Source organism: Micromys minutus (genome assembly GCF_963924665.1).
Source record: "Micromys minutus genome assembly, chromosome: 10".
NCBI lineage: Eukaryota > Metazoa > Chordata > Mammalia > Rodentia > Muridae > Micromys > Micromys minutus.
The window spans coordinates 42,925,244-42,947,832 of NC_137979.1; the positions used below are offsets into that span (position 1 = coordinate 42,925,244).

At 45.1% G+C, this 22,589-nt stretch overlaps 1 protein-coding gene across 4 annotated transcripts in view; it reads right to left on the reverse strand.

Annotated features, from left to right (window-relative positions):
* The window catches only part of IGF2BP1 (insulin like growth factor 2 mRNA binding protein 1), a gene marked incomplete at both ends in the record, with an annotated part of 39,492 nt that extends 32,669 nt beyond the window's left edge, over window positions 1-6,823 (reverse strand). For all 4 annotated transcript variants that reach the window (XM_080924460.1, XM_080924459.1, XM_080924458.1 and 1 more), the window contains 2 exons: window positions 5,450-5,510; window positions 6,649-6,823. In XM_080924460.1, the coding sequence (XP_080780586.1) occupies window positions 5,450-5,510; window positions 6,649-6,823 (236 nt within the window). The remainder of the gene's footprint in view (window positions 1-5,449; window positions 5,511-6,648) is intronic.
* Between the last annotated feature and the right edge of the window lie 15,766 nt (window positions 6,824-22,589).

Genomic DNA, 22,589 nt, shown 5'->3' on the forward strand with positions numbered 1-22,589 from the left:
AGGGACACCTCACTTCTACTAGGAAAGAATCCACACTGAACTGAACAATTCCTGTTGGCTGGTAATCTGTTCTTCCAACCTCCTGTTTTTATCTTATCTGATCATTTATAGGGAAATCAAAATGATCAATAACCAAATGAGCATGTACCTTAAGTTTGTTTTGTTTTTGCTTGTCTTTTAAGAGAACCTTGCTTCTGTTTTGGGGAGATGTTTACCAGTGGAAAGGGATAGGAGCACAAGTTTCCTACTAACAGAGAATGAGACCCTGAGTCAACGCCTCCCCAGTAGTCAGCTGTAAGACCTGTTTATCTTTACGAATAAAAAACCCAGACAGAAAACAAAAAACAAGAACCCTGTTGATATTACTCCTTGTTCCTGTTTCAGTCAGCCTTCAGGACAATCAGAAGTCACAGCTTGCAAAGGTTACAGATACTGATAGTCTATGATCGCGTTCTAATCCCAGAGCAGCCAATCGACAGTGATGCCAATATAAGGGGTAACGTCAGGGTGGGGGTGACCTAAGGGCCACTGTATTTGCTTCTCCCTCTTTCACCAAAGGTCTGCAAAGAAATCTGGGTCCCACGGATGCAGAGCCCTCCGCCCAGGAAATAGGAAAGGTTCGTGAGCATTGGGATGTAGATACAGGAACTGAGTCCTGATCAAAGGTCTTGAGGACCCTGGAAAAGGAAGTGAGGCTCAGGAAAGGATGAGGTGTAGGGCTGAGGACTGGTAGCAGTGGGAAGGTCAGATGGGGTTCTCTAGGAAGAGCCTCTCCCCTACAGACCACCACCACCTTTTTTTTTTTTTTTTTTTTGAAAAAAGGAATTTCAAAATCTTTGAGGGCAAAATTAGCCCAGCCTCTATCTTGGAGCTGGCTGCATCTGTCTCCCACCCTGTGACAGAGGTGACTAGGAGCCTCCAGTGGCCCAGCTCCCCTTTAAAGGAGAGGTGGGAAATCCAAGGCCCAGCCCTCTAATCCTTCATCCCTTTCAGCTTCTCTGCCTCTTTTCTCCTTAATACTCCTCATCCTCCTCAAATCTTAGTTGCATTTTCCAAAAACCAGCCCTTTTTTAGAATCTTTTAAGACACAGGACAGACAGGACAATTTAAATTTTAACAGATGGGAAAGTGTCACTTCTCAATGGCCTTAGGCTGGTTTCTTTCCACACAAACCGAGGTAGGCACCCACAGACCTTTCTTCAGCAGGAAATCTCTACACTTCAAATAACCAGCCAAGTCTAGTGGCTCACACTGTAATCACAGCACTCTGGAGGCTGAGGCAGGAGGATTGCCATCATGTTGGGGGCCAGCCTCAGCTACACTGAGTTTCCAGGCTAGCCTGGAATATACACTGAGACCCAGTCTCAAAACAAATACTTGATAATCTCCTTTTCATTTAACCAAACCAAATGTGTATTTTTTTTTTTTTTGGAGATATAGCCCCGGCTGTTCTGAAACTCAAGAGATCAGCCTGTGCCTCCAAAGTGCAGAGATTAAAGGTGTGCACCACCAAGTTCTGCTCAGATGTAAGGCTTTTATAAACAGGGAAGCATTTTTTATATGCTGGCAATATTACCTTTGTCAACTGGCATTGTCACCATACATTAAAGCACAAAACACCCAAAAAGAGAAAAAACACAACAGCACCTAAGTCTTAAAGGCAGTGCCACACCCCCGTGACCCTCAGAGTAATTTTAAGAGCAGACACCCAGAAGCTTTGAATCATGAGCTTCCATTCCTGTTATTTACCTTACCCCACACACTGTAAGACACCAAAGTCCACAGCATCCAAACCACACAACTGAATAAAGTCAGTCTGGACTTACTAATGGGAACCACAAATCTTCCCTTCTTTACTAGAACATTCCCCATCCGAAAAGCCACCAGAGTAGAATTTTATCTTTCTAATTTGGGTCAGAAAATCCAGGGTTAAGAAATTCACAGTGCTTTCAAGGGACAGTCAATTACATACTCGGGCAAGCCTCGGCTTCAAATGTGAACCACTGGGTTAAGAAACTATGGGTTTTACTAGCAATAAAGGAAATTCATAAATCTGTAAAATTCATTTCTAAATGGAATCTAAAAGGGGGGAATAAGCTTCAGTGTTTGTATTTCCTCCAAAAACTACAGAAAATTGGGACTATCATTTTTTCACTTAAAAACACCTAGACTAACATCATTTTTACTATTTTAAGCTGTTTTCCAGGTGTGTGTGGGGGGGGGGTCATGGCTGGCCTCAAACTCACAAAGAACAGCTTGCCACCAAACCTGAGTTTGTGTGTAATTTTATGTGTATGGGTGTTTTGTGTTATACATGCTTCACCTTATGAGTTAAGGTCCTTTTGGATTTGGGTATTAATTCATAATCGGTACCAGGTAAGTGCTTTAAAAGCCCAGGCTGGTTCCTATCTTTCAACCTTTCTCTCCTTTCATTTATAGCCCCTAACTCCAAGCTGCTGTTTGCTTTTTGATTAAATGCAAACTTATTTCTGAAGGGAGTTTTAACATGCTTTGAAAGACTTAGTGACTCAATTCTTCAACGTTTCTACAGCTCATTTTTAATCAGTTGAAAATATCCCCTGCCATGTTTTTAAAAAAAAAAAAATAGCCATTAGGAATTAGAATGCATTCTCTTCATAGAGTATCCACCCCTGGAAAACAGACCTAGTTTTCATTTGAATCATTGGAAATTTAGAAGAAAGTATTAACACATTTCATTTTAAGTCGATTTAAAGGAAGGAACTATAGTCAACCAGCCTAAAGGAATCAGCAAACTTGGAATCACCTGGCAGGGAGATACATATCTTTTCATATGCTGTTAACAGGAACATTTTCTTTGATGACACCAGTTGACAGTAAACACACAAGGTTTAGGGCACACTCCTTTAAAAAAAAGTCCTGGAGGTAGGCGTAAGAAGTCTCATTCTCTTGAAAAGTAAATCATACCATGTCCCTCCCTAAGCACGTCTAAGATGGCACCTCCTTTCTTGCCTGGATTGCTCCTAAGTCTCTTGGAAGGAAATACATTTAAACATAAATGCTGTGTAACCTTTTCTACAGCTTTGGGTCCTTCACTTCTCACCAGCATTTGACAGTGAATAAAATTCTCAACAAAGGCTGAAATTGCTTAACAGATTCCCAACACTGGCCAAGAGTGCTAGAGAAGGTATTAGTACATTTTTAGGTCTTTCATATTAAAAATTCAAACTATTTGCTGTTTTCAGCTTAAATATGATGCTCAGTCTCTTGAATTTTTAAAAAGGTATAGATCACATCTATCAAATACATTGAAAGGGAAAACAAATATGGTAATACTTTTAAATCACAATTTATTAGCAACTGTTTCAAGAGTTTGATTTTAAATACCACTGAAAACACAATGCATATAGGGAGAAAAAAATGCACCTCTACAGTTCATTTTGCTTAGGTTAATCCTGACTAAATTCTGTGTGTCTAAGAGCCTGAAATGCCAGTAACAGACACATCTGAGAGAGTGTGTTCAGACACAAACTAGAAAACAACACAACATGGCTTCCACAAGGAACAAAAACTAAGAAAAACAAACTTCTTAAAGCCTTAGGACTTCAAAAACTGGATCATTCTAGATATAGTCTAACAGCCCAGAGGGGTTGGGGGGGGGGGCAAATGATTCAATGTTTGGTTCAGATAAAAATATTTCAGAAAAGGAGAGAGCTCACAAAAAAACTAATTTATTACGGACGTGAATGGGAGAAATTAAAAAACAAACAAAAAAAAATATCTCAAATTCCCTTTCTGTTCCAAATCAGAAGAGCCCCAAATAAGGTGTCTGAGGGGACACGGAGCCTTCAAAGCCAGCAGATGGCTTGGAGAAAGATCCACAAATACAGGGCACTGTGAAAATTACAAATGTTTTGAGTTCCATTTTACCACATCTTGACGTTTCTTTCTCTTTTGCCTTCTTTGGCTTTAAAGAGCAGAAAGGAAAAGTAACCATGTATTTCAGAATTCCAGTTATTAGATGGCCCATCAATAAAGCTTTGGATTCATATATCCACGATCTTCAAGGAATTTCCTCCATAGTATAACTCTCATCTCCAACTCATTTCTTCAAATAAAGCTGCTTTCCTTCCGATTTTAGTGCCTGTTAATTCCAAACACCTTCCCAGTAACAGCCTCAAGCATTTGACAACAAACCACATACTCAATAAACACAGACACAAAGCCATACTGATGGTCTTCAAGCTACAATAATTCGGTTACTAAAAAAATCTGAAGCCAAACCACAGAAGGCATGATCTCCAGCTAAACTTTCTAAATTCTTTAAAAATATGCCCCCACCCCCACTCCCAAAAGCACAGCACCCACACAAGATTCCCACCAAGAAAGGATCAAAAACTTCAGAAATACAGCAAGTTCCCAGCTGAAAGAGGGGTTGAGGGGACCCAAAAAAAAAAAAAAGAAAATGTACAGAGGGTTGCTTCCAACTAAGGACAGGAAAGAAAACTGCACTGTCAACATGTTCAAAAAGTCTGATGTGAGAAACACAGCCCTCACGCTCCACAGCCGGAGTTCAACCGCAGACTTCGGAATTCGAGGGGACTGGAAATCCATCCTGAATTCTAAAGAAGCAAGATGGAGACACCCCATCTTGTGGAAAAGATGGACTACAGGGTAAAAGGAACTCACAGGAGGACACACACACACACACACACCCATTCATCCCCGGAGTTCTAGATCCTCCAAAGAGTCCCAGCTCACAGCCTCAGCACAAAGCTCACCCCAGATGGTCCCTTGTAACAATGGACTCAAGGAGTGGGGGTGGGGGGGCTGGAAAGGGATAGTACAACCAAAGCATATTCTTTGAAAATCCAGTTGGAGCCAATATAAGATTCGAGAGATTAGGGATGAGGGTCTGTGTGGGGGGCAACAAAATCCATGCCTGAAAACAGAAATTCTTAGCACAGCATAAGGAAATCTGAATGGGGTGGGTTGCTTGCTCATTATTCACTCCCAATAGAAAAAGAACTCCCTTCAAACGTACTTACAAATTGTGTTGCAAAAAAAAAAAAAAAAAAAAAAAAGACATGAGACATAGGAAAAAGGAGGCCAGATAGGAAGTTATAAAAATCACCACCGCCATTAGTTTGAACTCTCCATATTTAAACTTCCCATACCAAAAAAAAAAAAAAAGGTCCCACACTTTGAACTAACTCCACAGAGCTTCTACCCTATTGATTTTTTTTCTTCTCTTTAATTCTTCAAGTAATGTCTTTTAGCCCACCCCAATTCCAAGTGGTTAGGTTTCTTTTAAAGCTGTAAAACAACCATTACAAGATCTTGACCAATTTCTCCCAGCCCCCAACATCCGGAGTTGGGGGGAGTGGAAAGGCCAGTAATGGGTTTGTTCCACTGGAGAGCTATGGACCCCTGAATATTCTCAGTTTCCCAAAAGGAGGTCTTTTCCTACCTTTGTTTTTTGGGGACCGAGTGTTCAATCTCTAGGCGTTTTCCTTGCAATTCGACTTTCCCTGAAAATTAAAAAAAAAAAAAAAAAAAAAAAAAAGGCATGAATGAGTGAAGTGGGGGGATGGGGAGGAAGGGTGGGTAGGGTGGGTAAGGGACATTAGCTAAATTCTAGAGTTTCCTGGGGCCTCCTAGGAATCCAGGCACTAGCTGCAGCGGCCTGTGGGGGAAAAGGTTCCTCTAGGCTTGGCAGAACCCATAATTTCGTTGTTTTTCAATTTTTTTCGTTTTATTTCCACTAATCACGTGGGCTAGTTGAGGAGATTGCTCAGATTTCGGAATGGTGTGAGCGTTTGTGTGAGCGCGCTGCTTCAGTGGCTCCAGAAGTAGAAGGAACCGTGGGGGGGGGACAAGCAGCACCCCGTTTCTCGAAGTGGGGCGGGAGTAGAGAATTCAAAGTTGGTTTTTCTGCGGAACCACGGAGAAGAGCTTAGGCGACCAGGCGTCACCGGTCCGGGCCACCGGGCTAGCGGAGGGCCCGGGTGGGGGGCGGCGCGGCCCGGTGGGGAGGGTCCCTCCGCGCGCCTCCCGGCCCAGCCTCAGCGTCTCGGGAAGCAGCATGGCGACCCGCTGCCGCCGCCGCGCCACCCGGCTCACGCCCCACTTTCAAATCAAAATGGCTCAAGCCCCAGGCCTTGGGCGGGAGGCGGGAGCCCCTTCCCTCCCACGTCCTGCCTCAGGGCTAGTCCCTAGGAAAAGCGGGAAGAGCCGGGATGCGCGAATCCCCCCGCTCCTGGAAAGGCCTGGGACTGGGGGCAGGGGCTTTGGGGGTGTTCTAGAGGGTGGGGGACTGACAGGGGAGGGGGGAATCGGGGAAACCACGCCTAGACCCGGACCCCAGTGCCCGTGAGCCACCCCCACCCCCACCAGTTGCCAACCGGGGCTCCCGCCCCGTCGGTGGGGAGGGGGGCAGGGAGCCACGAGCGTCTCGGGCTGCGGGGGAAGGGGTGAGGAAATCCCGAATCTCTGCGCAGGGAGAAGGCGTCGAGGGGAGGTCGGTCGAGGCTGGGGTCCGAGGCCGAGCCCTCCCGGGCCCGGCAAGAGTTGGCGGGCAAGGAAAGAGAAGCTGCAGGTCCCCGTTGTTCCGGGATTTCGTTCGTGTGTGCGTGTGTGTGTTTTCCGGGGAGGTGGCCGCGCTCTTACCCGAGAAAGTTTCGATGGCCTTCATCGCCCAGTGCTCGTCGGGGCAGTCCACGAAAGCATAGCCGGATTTGACCAAGAACTGGCCGCTGTAGGAGATCTTGTGCTCCGCAAATACTTTCTCCAAGTCTGCGGGGGTCACGCTCTCGTTGAGGTTGCCGATGTAAAGCTTGTTCATGGTGGCGGTGGCGGGGCAAGGACAAGGTCCCAGGCAAGGCCGAACAGGGCGGGCGCGGGCGGAGAGCCTCCTAGGCCGAGAGGCGTGGAGACGGGCGGCGGGAGCCGCAAACTTTCTACGCAGCCCACCCCTGAAGTTGTCCGGAGCTCCGGGCGGGTGGGCGGCCTGGGGGCGCGCGGGGGTCGCGGGAGAGTTCGGGTGAGCCCGGGAGAAGTGCCCGCCGAGTGCAGGGAGGCTGACGACGACGCGGCGCGGCTCCTTCCCTTCGGTCCGAAACCCCTGCGAGCGGGCTGGTGTGTCACGTTTCTCCGCGGCCGCCCTGGCGCCGCCTCTAAATAAAATCGACTTGGAAAAAAAAAAAAATGGAGCGGAAAAAAAAAAAAAGGCGAAGCCACGTGGTGACAGCCCCCACCCACCCTGCAGGGAAAGACCCCCGACGCCACCGGGCCCCTCGGCCCTCTAACCCGGACCAACCCAACAGTCTCCAATCTTGGGGGGGACCGGTACTCAGCGCACCCCAGGGGTAAACCGGGAAAGTGGAGGCAGAGTTCCCCCTACCCCAGCTCTCCTATCCCCCTCCCTCTTTGCAAGAACCTGGCCCCTAAAGCGGCGCCCTGCCCCCACCCATCTTGCCACTGTGACCTGCGCGGGGTTGGGGAGGGAGGGCGGTGACGACCCAGATCTCCCCAGTTCTTAGGAATAAAATGTACGATAATTTTTTATTCGTTTTGTGGAGAACGGGTTGCCCACCCCACTCCGGCAAACTGCTAGCGACTGACAGGCGGGGGACGGCCGAGACAGACAAAGAGAAGCTGAGGACTCTGGGGTCTTCAGGAAGGGGTCGCAGGAACCCGTTATTTAAAAGAAAAGACGCCTTTCCCCTACGTTTCTAAGTAGGGGATCACTACCTTCCCCGATACACCCCCAGGCTTCCGTGGCCTCCCGGGTCCTGATCCAAGGGACCCTGAGAGCGCGGGACCGGGAAGCTGAGAACAGGGGAGACAGCGCATGAACGAGGGACCCACAGGAAATCGCGTTTCGGGATCCCCACCGGAGAAAAGCTGGCTTGCACCCAGTCCAGCTGCTGGATGACAACACAGCGTTCTTGGGGGGAAGCCCGCACGACCCGGCTTGAGATCACCCCCGAAGACCCAACTGGGTGGGAAAAAACGACGAGGGGTGGTCGCACCGCCGAGCACCCCCAAACCGGAGGGGCTGGCTTCAGAAGGGAGTAACCGGGTTGAGACCCGAGGTCCCCCTCGCCCTCCCCACCCAAGGAGCGGACAGGTGGCGTCGCCTGCGTCCGCTCCACCCGCGATGGAGCGGTGGTCCAAGCGCAGGGTGTGGGTCTAGGAACTTAGTTTGGGGTGCTGGATTTTGGAAGGCAGCCGGGGGGAGGGGGTGCTGAGGCCCCGCCCACGTCCCCAGGTCAGCCAGGGGCGGGGAGGGGGTAATTTCCGCTCCGCGCTTGAGGAAGCGAGCGGCGGGGGAGGGGGCTGCAGCCCTCCCCTACTCCCCTTGGGGAGGGGGAAGTGGACCCGCCCAGGTCCCTTCCCTAGGCTAGGACCGACGCGTTCCGGATCCTCCGGCTCCGGGAGCCGGAGGGAAAGACCGTACTGGGCCAGGGGCGACACGTGGGCGGTCGCACCCCGTCTGCGCGGTGGGGGAGGGGGCCGCGCGCTAGGAGTCCGGGACGCGCAGCGGAGCGCGGGTCGGGTTGCGTACTCCGTACCGGGATTCCCGGCTCGACGCGGAGAACACCGAGTTTCCAGCGGCGGGGGCTGGGTCGATGCCAGGGGGTGGTGGAGAGCGTGGCACGGAGACCCCGGAGAAGCCCCCTGCATGGCCACCACTGAGAAGGGGTCGGCGACACCACCCCTGGAAAGAGGGATGTTCCTTGAGCGGCCCGAGTCTGCGGCTGTGGAGGAGGGTTGTCGGGGCACGCGTTCCGAGGGCAGGTGAGGAAGGGGGTCACTCTCCTCTTCCCCCGTCCCGATCCCATTGTCTCAGTCGCCTGCGGCCCGGGCCGGCTCTGTAACACGTGTTGACTGCACTGATATAAATGGCTTGAAATTTTTTTATTGTTATTTTTTTTTTCGTTTGCAGAGTCTGTAAGCCAACTCCGACTTCGGCTCACCGCCCATCTGCCGGATGATTCCCTACCATTCAAAAAGTCGGGAGTTAAAACACAACACCCAGCACCTTAGTCCCCCTCCTCGTTTTCCCGGAGCGCCGAGAATGGGGTGGGGGAGAGCTTCCAACTCGGCTCCTGAGTCTCTCCACCACCTTCAGAACCCACTCTCTCGAATCAGCGTTTTGTTCTAGCCAGCCACGTGTTTATCGGGTTTTTTGTTTTTGTGACATTTTTCTTCCCATGAAGCAACAGGAATCAAAATACTACAAGCTATTAGGTGCTTAGTAGGAAAAAAATATTATTCTATCCAGGAAGATGAGAGATGTCTGCATCTCTGTCCCCACGCGCCCTCCCCCACATGCCCCCAGCCCCCCACTAACTTTGTGTTTTGTCATCTCTTGATCACAGCGTAATTCTTAACAAACTAAGCCAATGAGCTGGAAACAGTGCCTGCCGCATAGTAGGCACTCACAATAAACATTTTTGAATACAAAACAAACTTAGGGAAAAAAGAATTCAAGAAAAAATTAAAAGTCCGGTAGGGAGGGATTCTCTTGACATGAATGTGTAGATCTGTTGCCTGGGCTTTCCTTAGTGATGTGTATGGATTTTTGTAAGGGCTAAAAAAAAAATGGTCTTAGAAGCTGTCTGTTACAGTCTTTGGGTCTTCATAAATAGTAACTGTCTCCAAATCTTTTATGTTTGGGGACAAGGAAGAAAGTACTTTAGTAGGACATCCCAGCTCCCAAAGACTTTGGGTGCTGTTTGCTTCCTTTACTTTAAATCTTTAGGGGCTGATAAAAACACTTCTCAGATAATCTCCCTGGGTAACCTAACCACTACTCTCTAACTAAAACAGAAGCAACTTAACCCTCAGAAAAACTCCTACCCAGACTTGTAAGTTCCTTGAGATGTAACCCATCCTTTATTATCCTAAATCTCAGGAGAAGCAAAACTTAATAGTAATGTAATTCAACTCACTTTTAAGTTGACTTTCTTTCCATTTAAGAAATAATTTAAAGCTAGCTTGAAGTAATTAGTTCGGTTTTTTTTTTTGTTTGTTTGTTTGTTTGTTTTTTGAAATGACAATATAAGGAGAATTTTAAGAAATTTCAGAATAGAGTACTTGCACAACCCGTTCTTCAAATCTTTTAAAAATTATTTCATTAACAAAGTACCAATTATTTCTGTTCACACCGATTCTTTTTAAAGCTGTTTCACTAAATTCTAATCCTCTCTCCACCCTCCCCTCCCCCCCACAAAACAGGGCTTCTGTGTTGACAGTCAGAGACTGCAGAAGTTTCTAAGGAGGCAAGAGTAGACAGAGAGGGCTGGGGTGAGGTGCAGTTTTGAAACCCCCACATGAGTTTTGTCTCAGTAACATGGGCTGGGGGACTACATGATAGTGCCAGATGCTTTAATCTGCTATGAATGTCCCTAACACGAGAATGACCTGCCAGAGGGGTTATTTCTTGTTAGAATTCAAATTCCTAGGTCAGTGTAGGAGAGGACAGAAGACATTTCAGTTCCCTTTATTAATGTGTTGCTTTGGTTTTGATATTAAAGATAGACATTGTGGGGGGTGGGGTCTCTTACTGTTTTCTTTAGGAAAAGATGAACCTTCACAGTAAATGTGTATGAGTTAAAAATCTGAAGATAAATAAACTGAGGACAAAAAAAAGTAAAAATAAAACAATGTAAAAAAAATCGGAAGGAGAAATTCCTCTAACAATTACATTTATTTTGTAATAAAGATATTAAGTGTTGTTATTATTACTTGCTTTTGGTTTCCTCTTCCATTTCTTTCCTATGTAAGTGTTTGGTCAGCTCCCCTCTAACTCTGAAACACTGAAAGTGGACTCCATTTTAAAGATAGAATTCTGTCCATGTTTCTTCAATTTGAATATGAAAAGAAAAAAGTGAAAAAAATGAAGCCACTTTTCACAAAGTTGAAAATTGAAAAAGCAATTCCAAAAACAAAAACAAATGAACAAAAAAAAAAAAAATCCAGAAAATTGTATCACTGCACAAACACAAAATTTAACTTATTTTCAAGTGTTTCTTGCCAACATTTTTCAGTTACTTTACCTTTTTATTTCTTGTTTTTCTGCAGCTTGTCATGTTGCCTTAGGTTCCCATAGCCTTGTCTTTTATTTAGGCTAAAGGAACAAATCAGTTACTGCCGTTCGACAAATAACACTTTTATAAGTAATACAGGAAGGAAAAATAGTGCAGGAAAGATATTTTTGTTCATAGAATTCTTTCTGCTTTTGTATTAACTGCTTTGGATGACTCTCCAATATACACGTTGCAGTTTAATCTAACGTTTACCTGTAATTTATATCTTAAAAATCTGATATGTTCTATAAAAGAGAGGGCACACAGGAAAAAAATCTAGAAAGCTGTTAAAGAGATATATTAAAACAGAATATTTTGTGTTTTCTAATGAGTCATAGTTAATTTTGGTATAATCATAGTTGCTATGAGATCCAAAAAAAGTAAAATATTTCCTGACAGCTTTGACTTCAAAGTCTCTAGACATTTTGAGGGGTTTTTTTGGTCTCAGTTTTATGCTGTTTATTTTTGTTGTCTGTTTTATTGTTGTTACTGCCTTGGGATGTTTTCCCTCTTCCTGCAGTTGGAAGTGTGGTTCTTTTTAAATGCCTGTAAACTTTGGGAAAGTGTAAATTAGTCCCAGTTTTAAAGGACAGGTGGCATTTTCTCCTGTCAGATAAATAAGGATAATTATGTGTTTAGGATATCTCATGAAATATAAGAGGGTCATAAGCAGAAAAGAATATTTTCTTCATTCAAAGCATCATTCACCCAAAAGTTCCAAACTTTTTAAAGGAATGTTTTTTAATTGTAAAGGTTGGATTGGGGGGGGGGGGGCACCTTTAAGAACAATTATTTGTTTTGCTGAGTCAGTCTATGTGACAAAAAAACTTAATTTTTTTTTTAAACTCAGAATTAGTCAAGGAAATACTTTATTCTAGTAACTTTTTAAAGATCCATATCTCCACATCCATTTTGATAATAAAACAACCCTACCCAGTTCCTCAGAGGTGAAATATTCAAAGCCTTGCTTCTAATGCTCGCTACTTTTGCGTTTCTGGTTTACTCCAAAGTCATTTGGTCAGAGATAATGAGCAGTTTGGTGCCCAGAGCACAGAATGCAAAGCAGATCCCTGGGTTCAGCTGTAAGAAACTGCACAGCTCCAGGAGAGGCAAATGCTACTGCTCCAAAGAAAACAAACTCTGAGAAGGGGGAATCCACACCTAAGGTTATTTAATGTGGAGGTAGTAATGAAGCGCTTTGTACTTGAAAGCAGAGTATCTTCTGAGTATATAAAGTATGTTGATTCAAAACGAATGCTTTAGGGTGTCAGACCAGACAAAGTTGACTTCAAGCTGAGCTTCCCAGCATCAGCATTTTTAAGGCAGATTTTTCTAGCTAAAAAGTAAATTTTTTTCATTTGCTTTCTACATGCTTTATTCTTGTCAGGATTAATTGAGTTCCTACTGTTACTTGTAAATATTCTCCATCCCACCCCCCAGGAGCTCCCTTAAATTTCCTCTCACGTTCTTAGGGGGAAATGTTGCTGTTAGTTTTTAGTTTTTAATTTAAAAAATTAGTGCATAGATCATTTCACTAGTATTTCATCACACACACACATGGGGGGGGGATCATTGAAAAACACTTTATTCTGTTTCCATAGACAAAACAGTTTCATAAATAGAAGGGATCTAATTATAGTGTTTTGTTTTGATTTTTACACTGCTTGCTTGACCAAGCAAAGATAAGATTCCTGGTTTTCAGCGGTTAATTTAGATTTTTTTTTTTAATTCATCTACCTGTTTCAAAAACACTCCAGATTTTTTTTTTTTTAAGTTTTATTATGACAACTAGAATTTCCACCCTTGGAACATAACATAAAAATATTTGTTCAACATTTTTGTGATAAAGTTAACTGACTGGTTTATTTTTTTACTGTATCACCCCTGCAATGTATTCATAAAGTATGTAGGAGGCAGATAATTTGAGTTCTCTCTGAATTGCTTTCAAATGAGGGTTCTGTTCTCATCCCTTCCTCTTCCTCCCTGCCCCTCCCCCTCCCTCCTCTTTCCCTTCCTACCCTTCTCCTTTTGTTCCTCCATTTTTCTTCCTGCTCCCGACAGTCAATTCCTCTCCCCCTCCCCCTTTACCTTTACCCTCTTTTCAGTTTTTCGTTTTCTTTTGTTGCTCCTCTTTCCCCGTTTATTGTGCCGCCGCCCCCTCTGCCCCTCAACTTTTGTCTTCCCTCCTTTTAATCAATATGCTTATCCACACTTCTTTTTCTTCTCCCTTCTCTTTCCTTTCCCACTTGTCAGCATTCAAACCGTTATCTCTGGTACCAGAGAAGATGCAGAAATGTCTGAATTATTTCACACACCAAAATGGGAAATTTTTTTTAAGGTAAACTCTAGGGTGACAGACCCCAGAACTCCTTCACCCCTACATTCCTAACATTCATTGGAGAGCAGTCACTGAACATCTTGACATCTTTGTAGGGCTGTTCCCCCGTCTTGTGTTGTTTGAGATTAATTTTGTTATTATGTTGAAAAATCTTTGAGAACAAAGACTTTGTATCACCCAGGGACTTTTAACACATTACTGACAGATGTCCACCAAAAATACATTGAATAAATGTGATTCTCTCTGAGAATTGATGAGCAGAGTGTGAACAGATAAAATGCTGCTTTGGGCAGATTAGCTTCTTATTTATTTTTTAAATAAATAATAACGCAGCACAACCACACTGAAGAAGCTAAACTGGTCTACACAGAGAATAGCAACCAAGGGACACCTCTGGGTTCCTAATGCCCTAGCTCTGGCGCATAGTAGGTTTAGTCAAACTGCCTGAGAATCCTTCTTCACCCAAGGGTTCAGGTAAGCAGACAGCCACATCAGCTGCTTGCCAGTCCCTTGCTGTGCTGGGTTCCCCTGGGGCCAAACAGGCAGGGTAGCAATCTCAAAGAAAAACTCTACTTAATGCTTTCTGCTAAGAGCCAGCCTAGCTCTCCCTTCTGGGAGTGCCACTCAGACCCCATTAGCCATATAAAGATGCCTTATTTTGTTACGTCACTCAAAACTGTCACTTTGAAAGAGCTTCTCTTCTTGGTGATTCCCCAAACCCTCTAGGGTTCCCTTCTTGCTCATATTAGATGGCTGTGAACTGAATATTCTAGCTCGCAGTTCTGCCACCAATATTAAGAGAAGACAGAAAAACAATTTTATAGTGTTATAAATTAAAGTTAAGATTAAGCAGGTCATGAAAATAGAATTGGATTTTTTTTAAATAATTCTAATAAATCATTCTTAGAAAGAGCAGAATAAAATAGTGCACCTTTAACCCCAGTGCTCAGGAGACAGAGGCAGTCAGATCTCTGTGAGTTCAAGGCCAGCCTGGTCTACATAGTGTGTTCCAGGACAACCTAGGCTATGTAGAAAACCTGTTTCAAAACAAAGAAACAAACAATATTGTGAAATGGCATCCTACACTCCATTTGGTTGTATGAAAGAATTTTTTAACCAATTGAATAATTGTAAAAAAAAAAATTTTTTTTAACACTAAGCGACACTTGTTTTTGTTTGTTTTTTTTAAGCAGCACTCTTTAGCCAGATGGTGTGTGTACTTAGGATGCAGAGGCAGACAGATTCCTGTAAGCTCCTGGCCAATGTGATCAACATATCTAGTCCTAGGACAACCAGGACCATATGGTGGAAAGAATGAAGGAAGGAAAGAAGAGAGGGAAGGAAGGAGAAAAATAAAAGACCCTTTAAAAGCAGGGCATGCTGGGATCTGTCTCTGTAGACATATATAACCTATATGGACAGTGGAATGTCTCAAAGATAAAGATGCTTGTCAGCAAGAGCCTGAATTCAACCCCCAGGACCCATATAGTATAAAGAGAACTAATTTCTATAGGTACAAGCACCCACACACATCTACACATGTGCGCACACACACACACACACACACACACACACACACACTAAAGAAATGTAATCGAGTTTTAATAAAATAATATTTAGTGCAACATTTGTCATAACAAAACTAGAACCACCCCTCAAAGTTGGATAAAACCATACCCCGAGGTAGCCATGAGCGGTGACGGTGTAAGAAGTCACATGCCCCACCATGGCTGACTCCACAATGACCCAAAGCTCTGGAAGTGAGGAATTACACGCATTATGGCTCAAGAATGCATAAAGCTCAGCAGTAAATCGCTTAGCTTTACATCCAGAAGAAGTGAAGCAAAGAAAAGAGAGCAGTAGACACCCACGTGCAGAATATGCTGCATCCCTGCAGAGACAATCAGGACTGGTCATGGAAAAGACAAATGGGGCACTGCCAAAAATATGGAGGTTCTGTGGCAGCTATCTACAGGTTTGTTTGTTCTCGGGAAAAGGTATGCTTTGTATATTGTTTTTGTTTAGTATAGATCTTTCATAGTAGAACCCAGTGTCTGCATGCCTGCAATCCCGACTTGGGAGGTGGCAATAGGGGGTTTAGGAATTCAAGGCCATCTTCAGCTATTTAGAGGTAAAGTTTGAAGGCAACCTGGGCAGTGTGAGACCCTGGACAGAGGGAGGGACCAAAACTACAGCAATGGAGGGAGGCTTAAACACGGAACTAAGAACTCTGGTAATTCCCCTTAGGAGTATTGCTTATTAATCTTCTTTCTCTGTGTGTGTCTCTCTCCTTCTGTGTTCATCATTTTCAAGATGCCCAGACCAAATCCACTATATTTTTACAGCCAACTATTAAAATGTCAAGGGCTGGAGAGATGGCTCAGCAGTTAAGAGCATTGGTTGCTCTTCCAGAGGTCCTGAGTTCAATTCCGAGCAACCACATGATGGCTCACAACCGTCTGTAATGGAATCTGATACCCTCTTCAGATGTTTCTGAAGACAGGGACAGTGTACTCATACATAAAATAAATAAATCTTTAAAAAAATAATAAAATGTCAAATGAATATTCAAATGAATCATCCAAGAATATGCTTATAAACCAAATCAGGAGTTGCTTAGGATCCTTTGCTGTCCCGGGATTTGATGCCACCAGAATGTCTTCCATTAGCACCCAGAGCTGAAGGTTAACTGCACCTCCACAGATCAATCCCGGATATGGCGTGACTTTAGCTAACGGTCTGATTAATTATACATGTCTTCATAGTAAAATGAGATGGTGTGCCCTGAAACTTAGAGCCCACAGTACAAACACGGAGGAACAAGCAGCCAGATTCACATGTGGCTCCTATGTCCTGGCTCCTGCAGGCACATCTCTCCTCTCTAATCCTGAGCCTTTTATTAGATTCACTGTAATCCTCTGGAGGTGAAGCTCCAAACTCTCCTTCATCGGTCCTGGGGTTTCTTGCTGCGGGGTGGGGGAGCTCACATTCTATAACACACTGAAAACCACATCACCACCTCCTTTACTCTAAGTGAGTGGTTTACATTATTTTTACCACACAGACCCTCTGTCATATCTCCATGAGCCCTGTGGCTGGAAAAATGCTACCTATTGAAAAATCCCATTGATCAAGTAATAACAAAGGATTCTGAGGCCACACAGAACCTCTACTCTATACACATTGCAAAATCTCATCAAAAGCAAAGACACTGAAATTTGCCCTTAGGACCCTGATAAAGTGGCACACACCTTTAATCCCAGCACTCAGGAAGCAAAGGCATGTGGATCTCCAAGTTCCAGGACACACTGGTCTACATAGGGAATTCCAGGATAGCCAGAGTTCTGAGGAAAAAAAAAAGAAAAAGAAATGTGTCTCTCTAGCTTTGACTTGTAGCAGCAGATGTCTTGGTCCTGCCAACATCCTAGGGATCCCCTATGGTTCCCAGCATGCCTTTCTTCCCTCCTAGCATCTGGTGGCTCGAGTAAGATTTTTAAACTGTAATTCAGAGTTCTCCCTTTGTAGCATTTTTCTGAGGAAGAGAATGCAAAGAACTTTCCAAAATATGTCAATTAACCATGAAGTAGGCTACATGATTGTTTCTATTAAAAATGTGTTCCACCACTGCCCAGGTTATTTTTATATTTTAGAAATAAAAAACAATAGCAACATCCCATGGGGGTGGGGCAAGATATGGCTCAGAGGGTAAAGGTGCTTACCTCCAAGCCTGATGGCCTGAGTTCAAACACCAGGACCCACATGATGGAAGGAAAACTCCCTCCCAAAATCCTACTCAGACTTTCACACACTGTACCATGTATGTGCCCCCCCCAGATAAATAAATGAAAATTTAAACTGTAGCTTAGTGTGGTGGTGCACACCTTTAATCCCAGCACTCAGGAGGCAGAGAAAGGTGGATCTCTTGAGTTGGAGGCCAGCCTGGTCTACACAGTGAGTTCCTAGACAGCCAGGGCTACACAGAGACACCCTGTCTGAGGGAAAAACAAACAACTACAACAACAAAACCAATAATGCTAAGCATAGAGATTCACACCTTTAATCTCAGCACTCAAAAAGTAGAGCTAGACACAGAACTCTGAGTTCCAGGTCAACCTGGTTTACATAGCAAATTCCCAGCCAAGAGGATTGCAAAGTGAGACACTTTCAAAATTATATTAAATAAATTGTGTGTGTGTCTGTGTGTGTGTATGTGTGTGTGTAGTGGGTGAGATGCCCACAGAGGTCAGAAGAGTTGTTCAGATCCCCTGGAGCTAGAGGCAGTTTGTGAGCTACTAGATAGTGAACTTTGTTGTTGAGCGGTTGTTTGGGGTTTGGGTTTTGTTTTTGCTTGTTTTGCTGTGTTTTTGAGAGAATGTCTCACACAGTCCATTAGTCACAACTCACTATCTAGCTAAGAATGACCTTTAACTTAGGTTTATAGTGCCAGAACAACACTATAAAACACCCAGGTTATATCATGTTAAAGATCAAATCGGGGCTTCGTTCACACTAGACAAGCTGGCTATCAATGAGCCGCATTCTCAACTCTGAGATGGCATAGCTAAGCCGATTCAGATGGCCGAGGAAGGCTGTGTAGGCAGTCTACTCTGTTTTGAAGAACTATCTTAGCTGGACAGTGGGGTAGGGAAGAAACTGGGGAGGAGGTTCTTCTTGCAATCCAGGTAAGCAGGCTGTACCACCAGGCATGGTGTTCCCTCGGGATCTGAGAGGGATGTGGCTTTCTGAGTCAGCCATGGAGTTTGGAGAGAAAAGAACTTCAAAAGCAGAGACCAAGGCAGGGAAGGCCTGCTCTGAGTCAGCCTGCCACTGAGGTAAGCTGGGCCTGGAATGTCTGCAGAGTGTGTAGGGGGAAGTGGTGGTGAGTCACCAGTGAAGGCTGGAAGAGCCAGCAAAAGCCCTGAGAGAAAACTCCTGTTTTCTCCAGAAAGAAAGCTCCTGTTCTAACTCAGAATCCAGGAGGGGCCAGGAAGTGAGAGACTGCTTCATGCCACAGTACACACCACCACCACCACCCCTCCCCCCTCCCCCTTTCTCTCTCTCTCCCTCCCTCTCTCTCTCTCTCCCCCCCACCCCCGTGTGTGTGTGTGTGTGTGTGTGTGTGTGTGTGTGTGTGTGTGTGTGTGTGTGTGTGAGAGAGAGAGAGAGAGAGAGAGAGAGAGAGAGAGAGAGAGAGAGAGTTTTCACACTGTAGCTCAGGCTAGCCTGGAATTCACTTTATCTATAGGCTAGCCCCAAACATGGAGTTCTCCTCCCTCAGCCTTGAAAGTATTTCAGGCATCATGCACCACACCAGCTTCCCTCTACCTCATCTTGAACCTTTAACTTTTGGGGTTCCCTACTATCATCTTAGTCTATGCATTCTCTCCACCTGCCTGAGTTTAGGGCCAGTTAGGGTGACTCACATTGCCTGTGTCCTTAGACCCCTCACAACTAAAACTTTTCTGTAGTGAAATAGGCAAAGGGGGACTCTGTTCCCTTCTGAACCCCCCCCAGGCCCCCACACACCTGAGAGCACACAGGACTCTGAGGTTACAGCTCTGTTCCAGTGTGGTCTGCTATGCTGAGCTGCCATTTGCACTTATTAAACTATTTTGATCAAGTCCAGCTGGCCTATGCTAAGGGTGCAAGCAGTGGAGTGTGTGTACTTAGTTAACATCTCTAACATCCTGGGTTTGATCCTCAGCACCACGATGAAAAGGAAACAGTTCGGAACTGGAGAGAGCACTGGCTGCTCTTCCAGAGGTCCTGAGTTCAAATCCCAGCAACCACATGGTGGCCACAGCCATCTGTAATGGGATCCAATACCTTCTCCTGGTGTTTCCGAAGACAGCTACAGTGTACTCACACACATTAAATAAATAAATAAACAAACAAACAAACAAATCTTTAAAAAAAAAGAAATTGCTTTATTTAAAAAAAAAAAAAAAAAGTAAAGGAACAATTCTACCATACTTCCAGACACTTTCCAGGATCAGTTCTCTGCTTTTCTGCCTCCCAAGGGGACCCTTGGGGACTCATGAGGTGTCTGGATTATTTACTGGCCCTCTCCTCTTGGTTTTGTTGCCCCCTCAGAAGTGGAAAAACTTCCAGACTCCAGCTCACCACCTGCCCCTTCCCAGAACCCAGGATACCTTGTCCTTGATTTATCCATTTCCGGGCACAGGGGCCACTTCATGATCAAAGGGAAACTTTTGATGGTGTCACATGCCTACAGTCTCAGTGCTTGGAAGACTGAGGTAGGAGGACCAGATGTTCAAGGCCATCCTGAACTACAAAACAAAACTTATCTCTGAAACCAAACAAGTTGGGTGTCTGCTCCTGTGTTTCCAGAATGGAAGAAAGTCCAGGCTATAGGATTTCTGTGGCTTAGAGGTGGCCAGCCTGGGCTACAGAGTGAATTTCAGGAGAGCCTAGGCTACAGAGTAAGACCCTCTCTCAAGCAAAACAGAAATCAAACAATAAACCCGGGTATGGTAGCGCACACCTGTGATCCTAGCACTTGGGAGGTGGCAGCAGAGAATCAAAAAGCCAAAGCCATTTTCAGCTGCACAGTGGACTAGTTAGTTTGAGGTCAACCTGGACTATCTAAGACTCCCTCTCAAATAAGCAAACAAAAGGACAATGGACACAGAAACATATCCCTGTATTGTCAGAAAATTAACACAAGTTTGAAGCTAACTTGGTTAAAATAGCAAGTTCCAGACCAGCCAAGGCTACATTACATGTAACATCCTATCTCAGACAAACAAACAAACAACAACAACAACAACAACAATAATAATAATAAACAATAGCAACAAAGAAATCAAAGGGCAGCTGGGAGACAGCCACAGAGGCTGGCAGAAAGGGTACAAAAGCACCATCTCAGAACACAGAGGACCCGGCAGCTCACATAGCCTTAGGGACTTACCACAGAGCCTTCCTTTACTGTACTTTACACCAGACTCTAGAGCCCAGAGAATGATGTCTCCTGTTTTTGGGTACCCTCCACCATGAGACGGGGAGTATCCAGCTCTGGTACACACATCACAAGCCCATTAACTATGTTACTCAGCAGCATTCAAGATCTCCAGCAGCTCCTGCCTCCCCTCTGGAAGCTAAATCTGTCCTGACACCTAATCTCAGCCTTCTGGTAGCTGGGAGATGCATGCAGAACTTGCTCCCGGGGAAGAAGGCTATCTAGATGTTAAGGGATGGTTGAGTAGGCGGGCTAGGTTTCCAGGAGGCAGAAGTGAGCAGTCTTTCCAGTTCAGCGACCTCTCATCCCACAAGGACACTTAACGCCACATGAGATCTTCCTCTGAGGCCGCCAGAGTAACAAAGTGACCTCCACTAGGCCCTGGGGCTGTAGGCAGGACCTGAGCTTACTGGGTTAAAGGTTCCAACAGGCAGGTTGAGTGAAGAAAGAAAGGAAGGGCCCAAGAAAAAGGCCTCCCAGGACCGACAAAGATGGAGTCTGAACCCTGTGGCCAGAGCCCTGTCCTAAATGGAAAGGCAAACAAAGCTTTTCAAGGGTCTCAGCCTTGAACCCCAAGAAACCTCACTATGCTGAGAGGATATGGTCCCAATGTCATGGCTCCTCCTAGAGAGCCTTCAGACTGATAAGGGATAGAGGCCAGGATGAAGTGACCTCTGAAGGGCCTGTGATAAAAGAGGATGTGACAGGCTCACAGACTTTGGTGTTTGAGGAAGGACTTGGGTTTCATACATATTTTTTTGATTCTGTTTTTGAGCAGGGCTGTCTTTGAGCTGAGTTAGTGATGTCATGGGGACTTTTACTATTTAAGTTGGGTCTTCTGAGACAGGCCTTTAATTTTTCATTTTAAAAATTTTGTTTTTCTAGACAGGGTTTCTCTGTGCAACCCTGGCTGTCCCGAACCTTGCTCTGTAGACCAGGCTGACCTTAAACTCAGAGATCCTCCTGCCTCTGCCTCCCAAGTGCTGAGATGAGTGAAGGCATGTGCTATATCACCAAAGCCCAACCTTTTAAAATATTTTTTAAAATTAAATAAAATTAAAATTGTAAAGAAAAGATGACGGGGCACTAATGTTGTGAAAAGATGACGTCCCGGGTTTCTGCACCAATGTTAGGGGAAGGATGAAGAGAGTGGGGGGCGCATATGGCCCATGAAGATGTGGTGAGGCCTGGGGGCAAGGGAGATGCCTCTGGGAGGCCCATGTTGGGAATCCCTTCCCTGAGGGACCAGCCACACGACAGTATAGTACAGAATACAGTTTATTCAGGTCATGAGAGAGTTAAGAGGATAGTGGAGGCAGAGAGAGAGAGGGAAGTAGAAGAGTAGAGGCTGGCCATGAGCACGAGGAGAGGGGGGGGAGGGAAGGGGAAGAAGAGGGGTAGGGTTGGGAGAGGAAGAGAGCCAGGAGGCAAGAGTGGCCAAGAGAGAGAGGAGGGGGCAAGCAGCCCCTTTTATAGTGTCAGATCACTGGGGCGGACATACCTGGCTACTGCCAGGTAATTGAGGGGTGGGGTTTACAGAATCCCAGCAAAAATAAAGAAAATAAATTACTTTATCTTATATACCTGTGTTTTGTGTGTATGTATGCATGTGTACTGTGTGCATGTACATGTAGGGGGCCAAAGAAGAGGGCATCAGATTCCCTGGAACTGGAGTTTAGAACCCAACCTGGATCCTGCACAAAAGCAACAAGTGCTCTTAATCCTTGAGTCACCTCTCCAACCCCTTGGTAGTTCTTTTTATTGGTGCATTAAAATTGATTGACATAAGGTCTTTTTTTATTTAAAGATTTATATTTATTTTATGTGAGTACACTGTTGCTCTCTTCAGTCACATTAGAAGAGGGCATCACCGGATCCTGTTACGGATGGCTGTGAGTCATCATGTGGTTGCTGGGAATTGAACTCAAGACCATCTGGAAAAGGAGTCAGTGATCTTAACCACTGAGCCATCTCTCCAGCCCTTGACACATGGTCTTTGCTATGTATCACTTGCTATTTTCAGACCCACAGAATCTTCTTGCCTTTGTCTCCCAAATGCCACGGTTACCAGTATGCACTGCCATGCCATGCCCAGCCTTTTAAAAAAATTTTTTGAAATGCTTCCATTGTGTAGTTCAGACTGGCCTCAAGTTCTCAGCAACCCTCCTTCCTCACCTCCTGAGAACAAGCATACTTC